We start from the raw sequence: 12,995 nt of genomic DNA, 5'->3' as shown, positions 1-12,995 counted from the left end.
TTGCATAAATCAGTGAGATTTTGTTATGAAAGAATTCCACTATTGAGTCACAGAGTATCTGCGACTCCGCTGGTATTTCCTTACAAACTTGAGGTGCCACAACATTTTTAACTATATCGAACAAAGCTTTAACACATGCAATTAACACACAAATGCATGTACAAATTAAACAGAACAGCAGAGCTGAAAAAGCAATGCAACCTCCGCAACGTGGTGGTGCAGTGTAGCACTGCATACTTTCAATGTCTGCACACAAGCAGTGACACACCCATAAAAATATCAAAACGAAAGCAGCAACTGAATTGTGAGAGCCAAGACATTTAAAGGAAGCAGGTGCTCCATATAAAGACACTACAGGTACAGAGGGTCAGACAGTAACTAGCATGGCACTCAGTGCAATGGCACCAGTCGCTCTGCCTGAAACCCAGCATTCTTTAAGGATATTTAATCACATTTCCCAACTTCCACCGCCATTCTCTTCTTAAATGCAGTGTTGATTTCAGAAGCCATAATTCTCTTGTTATAGATCGGTATCTACAATAAACATGGTCGCTGATTGTACGTTTATTTTCCGTTTTATATAATGCATGGTCACGTTATTGTTTTCGTTGATTCCGATCAATGAATTTTCAAAAACAATTTTCAGATGTAATTTTGGGAAATATGAGTTTCTTTGTTTTGATGGGAGCGAGGCACATTTATCTCTCCCATAATGTTAAGGTTTTTGATATGACACAATATTGCATAACATAGATGTTTGGACGGTGCGTAGAAACATATCTTTATGTTTGACTCAATTTTCGATGAGTATTGCGGTTGAAGTTGTTTGCAGTTGAATAACTGGGCATCAGACTGTCATGTAGTTCCTACAAATCTATATAGGATCTGCACGTTTAGACAACATAATCTAAGGGATTGGTGTTCAGGCTGATTCCAGACATCCCGAAAGGATATGTTAGTTTGTAGACCAGCTAGCTCACAGTGCCACTATAAGCCCCACAAACTTACCAAGGTTTCTGGCAACCATCGAGCATGACAACCCTGACCCCTCAGGGATAGTGGAAACAGAGTATTTTTCGCTCAGTCAATCATGCTCACTTTCTCTCAAAGGGATGCACAGAATAATTGGTGGGGACGTTTTCAATAAGTATTTATTGAACCAGCGTCATTCTAGTATAAAATACATATGCTCCAACAACCACGTGACAGAAACAGATATAGACGATTACCAACACCAGTAGAGTAAATAAAAGGTAGAATTCTACCGTGGTGCTAAAACAATGAATATATACAGGCATAAAAAATACATGACAGTAATAATGGGTACTCCTACAATGCTAACCCTAACTAGATGTACCTAAGTGTGCCTAGCATGTATGTAGGTGTGTAACCAAGAATTTCCCTAGGAAAGAACCAACCCCATTACCTGATGTGAGAGAGTGAAGGATTCTGTTTTGGTCTCAAGTTGGACACCCAGCGAGGGATGTCACATCACTGCGTCCTGGAGTGCCTGCGTGCAGGGACTTCAGCGGCTCGTGTCCGCATGGAAGTTTTTTTCTCCTCTGGTTTGCCCAGCATATATGTGGTACTTATATACCCCATAGGTTCCCTCAGGAGTTCTACCTAGATGTTTCATGGTACTGTGGGCATGTTGGCCAAGGATGACAATAGTGGTGACGCTTATACACCGTTATTATGCAAAAGATGTTAATCCTGCTGTGATACTGAGAATCCTCATGCATAATAAATTAGACTAGTTTTCAGAGAAAACCACTTGACATTTATACAGCACTTAACTAGGTAAAAGGTAAGCGCCAGACCCGTTATGTAGAACAATGGTAAGTCAAATGTAGGTAAAAGGTTGTGCAACTACCTAGACCTACATTAGGGTACATTGGGGTTCATAACAAGACTTTTAGCCTGCATGTCATTGTGAGTCTTTGGATGTTGACACAGTTCTGGGAACCAATTTTACTTCGGTGCTTAATAACACAAGGCAACTATAGCATTAATTAATTGGTATTGTAACTGTGTCTTTACAGATTATGGTATATGACAATATAGATCTCCTAAGTCTATTTTTTCCTATTCTACTTCAGTTGGAGTGTAATGGTATTCTTCTGTCTTCAATAACAGGAAAATCAATACGCCAAATGGATGGCAGCCTGCCTTTTGGCATCTAAAGGCAGAACAATGGCGGATAGCTCATTTCGGCCTGAAGTTCATAAAATTCTTCAATTCCTGAAGATGAAAAATCGCAATACTGCTCCTGAAGTCTCTACCGACCTTGAAAATATGGAATTTCAACCAGAGTGCTTTGTTTCTCCTCGTTATGCAAAGAAATACAAAACTAAACAGGTGCAGTAACATTTTACATTTTTAAGGTGGCATGTCTTGTAGGTAACCGTGCTATTTGGTGATCCATGATCATGAACATCATAGGCTTTTTATCAGCCATTTCCAGAAAAAAAGTTTTCAAAGTGGAAATTGTTCTAATCGGGGGACACTGACAAGTGTCAATTATTTGACTGTACATTCCATTGTGAGGGCTATATTTTTTCCATTCCAGCAATTTCCTACATTTTTTAGGCATTTCACTAGATAAAACCCGGTGGGATTTCCAACTGAGAATTGGCCCAAAATAGAGGGATTAATGCCGAAATCTGGTGCAGTAATTCTGATTCCCATGGTAATTCCTCATTTCTTAAGGCACTATCTGAGGCAAATTCGGAGTACCATTATATTACCCACCTTTCAAACTTACACATATTTACAACATCGCTGCATTAATTTCCAGAAACTACTCTTGCATTTTGTGTTTTTCCCTTCCAAGCCTTTTTCTTCACCTTCCTCTCAACCCTTCCTGTTATCAGCATTATGAGCATTGTCGTCCCAGGGATTACGATTGTTCGATTCAGGCCACCCTGAGCAGTCTAATTGAAAGCATCCTTAGCACTCCATTGAGTAGCTTCCTGAACATGCCAGTCTGTAGAATCCTGAGCATTACAGTCAGTAGGTTCCTGAGCTTTCTAGTCTGAAATATCCTGAGAATTCCAGTTTGTAATGTTTTGAGAATTCCAGTCCATAGACGTCACAGTACTTCTGTCCTGTCTGTCCCTCCTTTGGGTTTCTGTTTGATCAATTATAGCCTTTCCTGTTCTATCCCTCTGATTGGCTGTGTAAGTCTGTGTTTCTATCTTACCATTTGGCCTATATTTTATACCTTGTATTCAGAGGTTTAACGCTGGTTTTTCTGTTAAGCATCATCAGCCACCTTCCTTTTTCTTGTCTGTAAGTGTTGTCTCTTGTGAACTTTTGTTACCAATGTGCTCACTGATATTTTCATGAAGCATACTCTTTTCGTTTTCTTCTACATATCAACAGATCTCAAATAGACTATAATGAGAAGTGATGACAAACAGGTGGAGAGCTGGCAGAAGTAACATATTTTGGGGCTGCACTATAGAACCATTTGTTGTATCTGAGAAGTACTTCCAGAGGTTTATCACTCATACCTATCTTGCTTGAGGGGCCAACTGATATTTGAGCCCAAGTCAAGTTTTTTAATGGAGCACTATCCAGTGATTGCTAGGATTCTTAATAATTTGGAGTAGGTCAATCTATGAGAGCCCTCCGAGAACTGTCAAATTTAATGTTTGAAAACCACCAAATGGGTTATTACCCAGGTTTGACTCTAGCTATTCAAAGAGCTACCAAACAGGTTGGAACTGTGAAAGCTGTGACATATGCAGTGGTCTCTTGATAATGCTGAAAATAGTATACTAAGGGAAACTCACTTCTTTACAGAAATGAGAATAGTTATGAGGGGCTTAGACAAGGCAGAACATACCAATAACGAGCCGCAAAAAGATAGCAACAATACACAAGTGAGGCTGCGTAACGGAGGGGGAGCTCAAAGGAAATTGATGTAATGACCCTCAACAGCTCCAATTAGCCGGAATATCCAGCCAGTAACTACTGGATAATAAAGCAATGGTTACTGTGCACCACGAAAAATCTCAACAGGGTGGCAGAAGACTATGTTCAATGAGACAGATATGGGGAGACTTAAGTCTGTGGATCTTCATCGCCACTGCAGTTGCTTATTTCACACCATGCATAGATGCAGCAAGCTCAATCAACTCTGCTTCACCAGATAAAGTTCTGTACTTCTGAGTCTGACGTTGCAAAGTCACTCTTCAGGTGCTCCCAGGAGTCTGCAATCCGCAAGATCAGATATGATGCTGTTAGCTGTTTTCCTGGATTTGTTTTACTCCATGGTGTGAAGATGCAGGTGAGCCCCCAAGTGAGCAGGAGACCCCAGAGTGAAGTGCATTCATATGCTATGGTTGAGTCCTCCTCCTCCTTCACTGTCACCCAGGGCAAATTCAGCACTGTCAATTCAGACAGGGAAGGCTGAATGAGTCGAGAGTACAAACAGTAATGTGAAATTCCTTTCAGAGTCAACCACAGCAAACCACCGGTGAGACTTTATCAGACTCAGATGACACATCTCACCTATCTATTGCACCAGTATTTTCCTAATCTTGAACACAATCAAAGATGCCCTCAAATTTGGAGTCCGCTCTCATCTTGCCTTGTCAGGAAGAGCCTGTAATATGGATCATAGATCAAGGGAGTAGTCATACTCCAAGAAATATCCCTCAGATTGCAACAGCAGAGCGGCCTGCTATGGACCACAACTGCTCAAGTCTGGCTATTAAAGATAAAGACAATCTTACCATACTCATCTCAGCTACTATTATTCAGTTTAATCAGACACCACACAGCTTAATGAACATCCTGCTATACTAGATTGGCAGCCACCTGAAAATGCCAATAACAGTACTAGCAGGGATTCATGTGGCTCTGCAACAGGCCACTTGTCCACATATGCTATACAACTGCCAGATAAAGCATAGCCCAATCTATGCTTAAAACAGCTACACACAATGTAAGTGCCCTAAATAATTCAACCAATCAGCAAAATAGTAACTGTCAGGACTGCTCTCAAGGCCACCAATATCTCCCGCATTTACTGCATTGGACAAGATGCAAAGTGACATTCGGCAGGTTAGTACTCGCTACTCAACGCGCCCCCCCCCCCCCCACCACCACTAAGGATGGAGGAATGAATCACATACAGACTTCAAATTCACAGGCTTAAAAACAGGCTCAGACACAAGAGCATTTGCTGGATCTACAAAAGGCCCATTTCAGACCCTGACTCAGGAGAAGATCCTGAATTAGAGCTGTAAAGGAAATCCACAACCAAAAGTATTACTGATCTCACTAAGGCATCCATGAATGAAAAAGATGCACAAATTGAATGACGAAAAAATTGCATGGGTGTCAAAATGAGGACCTTGAAAATGGCGATAACAGTAGTTACACTGGGTGAAGATGGAGAGGACCCGATCAATGGAATAGCTCATCATCCTGCTCCTACTCTGAGATCATGTCGCACTCACTCTAGTGCAGTTGCCAATCAATCTGAAGATCCAACACTGTCTACAATTTACAAAGTCCTCTGTACACACAGAGAAGAGTACAAGAAGGATACAGCTGAACTATGGCTATTGAATTTATAGACTCAAACATCTGTACGCAAGGGGTCATGGCCAGCAACTCAAGATGCTGGTTGCAGTTCCACCTTTCCCATAAAGCCGCAATTATCCAAGCGCAACTGCACTTGTACTACCCTACCTCAACCATGATGGGAGGTGGTGGACATTTGGGGGTTTCTGTGGCACCAGGCAGGGCGATGATGCTGGCATACAACAATCGACTGTGGCTGGACCGTGCCTACGATGGTCTAACCTGGGCCGACCACAGAGGTGGAAGACACCCGAACCCCATATACACGTGGTTGGTAAACAGAAGATTCGGAAACTCCAGCTCATCATGATGATGGGAAAGACCTAAGAAAAATGCAACAGAATAAAATGGACAGATATGCAATCCCCACAAGTGCCCAGAAGGAGTCCTCCCTTCCTGGAAATCAGCTAAGCCCTACTGCAGATCCGCCAGAGCCTACCCTCAGAGAAATTATGATCACCATTCTAAATATAAAGGCCACTCTTGAAACCAAACTAGATTTGGTGGTGGGAGAGCTATCCCTCTTGCGAACTGAAGTTCATAGAGAAAATGAACGCCTGAGAGACGCAGAAAAGACTGTGTCAGACATCTCTGAGACCACCACTGTGCTACAAAAACAAATGATTAGCCTGCAAAAAGAAAATGCTACTATACAGGCACTACTCTAAGACATGGAAGGAAGATCCAGGTATAATAATCTCTGGAAGCGGCCTGGGAGTGGCTGGAGGGCTGCCGCCTGGTTATAGGTCACAGATGGAAGGGTACCCCCAGGCGGCATGGTTGGATACATTGTGAGTATGATTTGGTATTTTGACTCTGAAGGGTCGAGTTTGGTTATTACATGCTTTTATACTTTGAGTTACCTTTAGGGGAGGGCAAAATACATCTTCGGCAATGGGGGGGGGGGGCGGGAGGGGCATGTGCAGTTTATGTTGTCAAATTTAGCCCCGGTTCTCAATTTACTACGATGTTCTCAGGGGCCGCAGGCGTCTTGCTAGTTGGGGTTAGGTGGGTAGTTTGAAACCCGCCATGCATGGTGGCAGGGAGGTGTGGTTTTGTTATTGCCATTCAAGAGTTTAATTTTGAGTTACAGAGCAGTGACCGCTTAATCCAAATCCTTGTAACTTGTGCAGCATCCAGTGTGTTGCATGCCATGGCCTATCACACACAACAAAATCATGATGCATGAACCCCATGCCTGACTTAAAATCATTTCAAGGAATGTAAACGGGCTGGATGGCAATTTCAAACGGGGATGGTACTCCAATACATTGAAAGACACAGTACGGATGTCCAGATTTACTACAGGAAACTCATCTCCTGAGTAACTCCTGCAGGGCACTAACTAGAGGTGATATTCATTGATTGCGCATGAGTGATACTTTGCTGACTCCAGGGGGGTTGGAATTCTACAGAAAAACTCAGTCCCTTATGTTTCTGGCAAGACCTGGATGGCACCCCAGGGACAATTTGTTCCTAAGTCAGGCACATGGGGAGGGATCCCCATTAATCTTTGTTCAGTATATGTCCCACCACGCCACAAACGCCTTACACTGCCAAGGCTTAGTGATCTCCTCCCACAACTGCCAAATGGAATGCTGGTCATAGTTGAGGATTTCAAAGCCACATTATCTGATGACTTGTACAGACAATCTCAGGCTCGACTAAGTCTGGGCGGTGAACTCCGCTCCGCTCGCTGAGTTCTGAAAAAATCCAGAGCAGAGATGTTTCCCTCAATCGCGTTCATCAGCGTCAAGTTGGCAAGTGAGGAAAATCCCCCTCCCAGCTAGATTTTTCCTTGTTCGCGATCGGCAACATCAAGTTGGTGAGCTCAGGCGTGGAAAATACACCTCCCGGCGATATTTCTCAGCAGGGGCCGTCAGATTTCTCATTGCGAGTGGTCACGTATGCTTGCCATCGCTCGTGTTGAGAAACCATCCGTTTGCGTTGAGATAAATCTACTCGAGCAGCAGAAAAGAAGCAGCACCCTCTTGGGTTGTGCATGGTGCCGTTTGCGATGATAGCACAGTGCAGATTGTACCTGGCACTGAAAATCACAGTGAAGGGCATTTATTTAACACACTCAAACACTTGCAGAGTTCCGGGCAGGCTGGCGGAGTTTTTTTTGCACTGCACACAGTTCCGCGTAGCAGAACTCTGTGAACTCCACCCAGGCTTAGGCTCGACATCCGTTGGGATCCAGTATTAGTCACCTTTGTCTCGGTGATGGAACTCGCTGATATTTGTTGCCTCCGCCACCCGCTAGAGTGCCAATACACATACATGTCCGGAATACATAATAGTTTTCCAGATTAGACTACATATTTACTTAGATAGCTAACATAGCTACAGGACTATCCGACCACTCCCCAGTGTTGTTGAAGATATAAAGCAACAACACTAGACCTCGTGGACCCAAAGTCATCAATACTTGGCACCTTCTGGATAAAACATTCATGCACAAATTAGAATTCCAACTGATTCTTACTTTGAGCTTAACCCCTTGCATGCTGCTGACGGCCCCCATCCGTCATGCACTACGGTGCTCGTGTGCTGATGACGGCTGGGGGCTGTCATAAACCCGCCCACTCGCGATTTTGCCGCACAGGCGCGGAATCGCGGCAGCATGCAAGGGGTTAATGATGGATCAGTTGACTCACAATTAAGGCTCCTGGTTTTCCGTTTAAATGGATTTATACATATAAATACAGACGGGAACTTTTTTTCCTTTGTCTATATTTATAAATAGAACCAGTAAACTACTGCTGAAACTGATTCAGAAACTTGTGCTGCGCAGCCGTGCTCCAGCCCAGGGTTGGCACGCCCCTCTGCCTAATGTAGATCTTTAGATGCACTCTGCCTATCCCCAAGCCCCTGCTGACATTTCATAATTAGTTTCTTCCACCCAGTCGTTGTCGGATCCATGTGTCACTGCGTGGTCACATCTATGTTTTATCATTTGAATAGCGCAGAGCGAGGGAGGGGGAATGGACTTTCGTAGTGGCAACCTCGCATTCAGTGGAGAAGTGAGCGATCCTTCACTCCTAATTCACATGTCTCTGCACCACCTTGAAACTCAGGTTTTGGGCTCTACATCTGGTGCGGGTGTCGTGGTTTCATTCCTTACTGGTGTTAAGGGAGAAACTACAGCTGGATGGGGCTAGTGCAGATCCCCTCTACATGCTGCATGCTATGTTCCTCTGTTTGTTGATGTATAAACTTCTGACTTTTCAGAGGCATGGGGGGCATTCATTCTAAATGACCAGGGTATCAGAGTGCACTATTTCAAGATTTAAGTTTTTAGCTGCAGTGTGTGGGAGGCAAAGCAGGGTGTGTAGAGGGAAGTCCACACAATAATAAATAGCTGGACAGGATGGGGGGCGAGATCGGCATGACCTCCTGAAGTGCAGTGGGTAACGAATAATTACTGCTGGTTGCTTTTCGTTGACCGGGATAGGGAATGTATAACTTTTCTCAAGAATTACAGACACTAGTGGTCTATTTTGTCTTTATTGTTTTGTAACATTGCTCGTTGTAGCTTTTACAGGACATCCTTCTTAGTGTTTCACAGAAGATCATTTTAAAACCGAGGTATAGGAGCTCCTAGGACGCACATATAACAGTGGATCACAACTTATTATAGATACCACTTTGTATGCCAATAATTAGACACGTCATGAAAAGTGCTACACAACTGGCAGTGGGTTGTACAGAGAAACAGCTAATATGGTCCTCACAAGCACTCAGACTCAAGAAGCTTGAACATGTGCTTGTACTACAAAGGCAAAGTTTTCAGATTAATGTAATAACTAACTTAATTTGGCATTGATATAAATCTATAACAACCGAGTGCAAGCGTGCATTGGCTATTTAAATACATTTGAAAAAATAGTAGCTGCAGCGTCTTCTTTTGCTTGCTACATAAATAAATGTGGATGAATACAGATAAAATTAGCAAAAAATAAATATGGATAAATACAGATGGAAATGTTAAAAAATTATTACCATAAAACCGGGAGCCCTACTCACAATTAACAGTTTGGGGGTCATATAAAACAGAGATCTGGGGACAGTCCTACTCTTTATTCGTGGGGGGTAGGAAAAAACGTCAGGAGCAACTCCAGATCCTAGAGGCTGTTATATTGGCACTGGAGTAAGTAATTAGAAGACCAAGGAACAGACCCAGGACAAATAAGGAATATAGGGACTTGGCCGAGGATAATGATAAAGTGTCATACACTCTCGCCAAGACGTCTTTATGACTTCTGAAATAAAGGAGGGCAACTTCTGGCTTGGCTTGAAAAACGTGATCAGGTGCACAGCTGGGTCCTGCAACTCACCATTGACACTGGAGCGGTCAACTCAGACCCAGAGGGGATAGCTGACACATTTGCCGATTAATACCAATAATTATAATGTCAAAACGTGCTGCACTCCTTCAGACGTGAAAGCCTTTTTAGCTGATATAAAACTTTCTCCACTTACAATGGACCACAGACAACTCCTCGAAGCAGATATGCATCCACATGAAATAGGTCAGGCATTAAGCACCCTTAATTGAAACAAAGCGATGGGCCTAATCAGTTTATTTATTAAGTTATTTAAATGTCTAGCCAATAAGTTAGAACCCCACATTTTGAAAATGTGGTCAGAGGCTCGCGCTGTTGGCTGCCTCTGGGAAGACCAAAGACACACAACAATAGTGGTAACTCATAAAGCGGGGAAATCCCCGGATAAAGGTAGCTCATATCAGCCCATCTCCCTCCTTAATGCGTAGATACAACTCCAAGCTAAGCTCCTGGCCACTCATCTTTGTCAGGTAATACCATCTTTGGTCCACCCAGATTAATCTGGCTTCACACCAAATGGGGACCAGACTGAATCTCTGAAGCAGGCATGGCATGGTCTAGGGATGAAGCAGTTCTGACAATGGTGTTATCTATGGATGCCTCAACGGCATTCAACACTTTGGAATGGAACTATAAGTTTGCGGTGCTGGAGCACATGGGGTATGGCCCCAACTTCATAGGCTGGATGTGCCTTCTATACAATTATCCCTGGCACATGTATGGGTAAACAGGACAGTCTTCTGCAACTTTGTCCTCCATGGGGTCACTAGGCAAGGCTGTCCACTTTCCCCATTATTTTTCACCCTGGCCATGGAACTCCTGACAGCGTGGGTTCAACAAGACCCTATGATATGGGGAATAATTGGGGGAAACCTTGAGAAGAGCACATTTCACTATACAACAATGATGTTCTCTTTTTAAGTTGATGACACTGCCTCAGATATTGTATGCCCTCCAGATCACTCCATACCATGTGCCTGATGTTTTTTTTCAAAAGACGGAGTCTCTACTTCGCCTCCTTCTATGGAATGAGCCCACCTTGCTTAGCCCTTCAAAAGCTCACATGTGGAGTTTACGTTGGGGGATGGGCTCCCTGACATCAACAAATATTACTGGGTCACACAATTGGCATTAGTTAATGACTGGGCATTTTCTGCCGGGGACGATTTGGCACTAAGACTAGAGAGGTTCTCATGGGGAGCTTCGGGCTACCAGGGAGTCCTCTATAAATCAAACACCTCAGTGGGTTTCTGCTTCAGACTCAAACCGTGGCGCGGGTCTGGAGAGCTGTAACAGCTTTTTTTAGATGGAAAGGGAGACTGTGTGAGATGACCCCCCCTCTGATTAATCTGGCTTCACATCAAATGGGGACCAGACTGAATCCCCTGAAAGCTGTTGTGAAACTGTGGATTCATGAAATGGAGTCTTTTTGGCTTATCAACTTTAGGAGATATTTGGAAGAGGGAATCTATGCTCTGTTTAATCAAAATGCAGACTCAATAAGAACTAGCACCCACAGAAATGTTTAAATACTCCAACTCCGACATGCTCTGTCAGTACACATTCCTACACACACCCTACTTCCAGCAACTTTGCCTTTGAAGAGACTTTGTCCTCACGGAACTGCTAACAAAAAAGACTGTTGTGTGGCGTTTTAGGCTCCGACTGAATTTTCCTGATTTATGCCCTTATATAGGTACAATTCACTTTGCCCTAATATAGGCATAGAAATCATTCCCTTATTTAGACATAGCCCATGCAGACCAAATACATGCATGGCTACTTCCACCAGTACAAAACATCACAACGATTTCTAGGAAAACGGCTTAAGCAGTAAAGGACCTTCCCCTTGCTTGAATATTGATTTGTCCAGGAAATCATGTACTTTACAAAGAACTACTATTCCCTAGGGGTTCTTTCCTGACATTATCATGCCCGACTTTACGTCAAACTAGACACCTTCAAGGTATAAGTATGCCTTCACTTGCTCTAGCAAGACACTGTGGTTCAGAGCAGTTCGACTATCTACTTGCCCGACGCGGCTTGCTACAGCAAGTACCGAAGGAAGCTGACCCTCCAGCTGACGAACTGATCGAGAAGCTGTCCTTTCTCTTGCTGAGAATCCAGCTCCAGTGTTTCCAAGCTCCCCTCGCGGGGTTTCGGGAAATCGAGTCCCAAGACAGAGATATCAGACCTCCTTCATTCCAAACTAAGGTATGGAGCTGATTAGAACCTAAGAGACATCTTGGATAGATTCTTGGCAAAGAAAACTAAAAGTGGCTACACAATACTTACTTCTTCCCTCGTACTAGACTTAGGTTAGGTACACCAGGGTAGGCGTATATTTGAAGCACCAGTTGAGTATTTTTAGTCATTGTTATTTATGTATGTATTTTTATATGGCTTAGAAACCATACAATGCTCCTACAGTATTATTTTATAATATTGTTCTCGCTGTACGCATTATACTTTGCAGTCTGCATTATGATTGTAGCAGTTCACTTCTTTTGCATGAGAAAGAAGAATGTTCAATAAACCCTTTTTATTGAAAAGGCCGAATCTCTATTTCTCTGCAACTCTGTAGAAACAAAACATGCACGATTGACTGAGTGAAATTCTTATCTATTGTTTCCGCGTCTCTAGAGATACATTTCTTATTCTTGGGAAACAAAGTTGTCATGTGTATGCAGTTGTCAGAAACTAATCCCTTCTTGTGAATTCGAGAAAGTTTCTAGTGACCTCTGAGCTAGCTGCCACTCACTATTAAGTTTAATATATTCGATAGAGACCTAGTCGACCTCAGTCCTACGTCTAAACTATAGGATATATTATTCCAATGCACAGAGCCTATTGGGAATATAGGAACTACACTACAAGACCATCTCACTTATGTATAAGAAATTAATTAATTAATTCTCCAGAGATACATTCAACTCTACGCTCTATAAGGAAGACCTATTTGGGACACTTTGAAGAGGGCATTCAAATCAGGGTTCCATCTTATTCAACTATGAATACTACACCACTCATATTTTGCCTGCACTACCA

At 43.0% G+C, this 12,995-nt stretch overlaps 1 protein-coding gene across 2 annotated transcripts in view; it reads left to right on the top strand.

The window, feature by feature from the left end:
• Positions 1-12,995, top strand: part of FERMT1 (FERM domain containing kindlin 1) — a 303,369-nt gene that overhangs the window by 214,191 nt on the left and 76,183 nt on the right. For both annotated transcript variants that reach the window (XM_086927689.1, XM_086927690.1), the window contains exon 12: positions 2,137-2,358. In XM_086927689.1, the coding sequence (XP_086783815.1) occupies positions 2,137-2,358 (222 nt within the window). The remainder of the gene's footprint in view (positions 1-2,136; positions 2,359-12,995) is intronic.

The sequence above is a fragment of the Lissotriton vulgaris genome, chromosome 6 (assembly GCF_964263255.1).
Source record: "Lissotriton vulgaris chromosome 6, aLisVul1.2, whole genome shotgun sequence".
Classification (NCBI taxonomy): domain Eukaryota; kingdom Metazoa; phylum Chordata; class Amphibia; order Caudata; family Salamandridae; genus Lissotriton; species Lissotriton vulgaris.
This window is presented reverse-complemented; position numbering and strand designations above follow the sequence as displayed.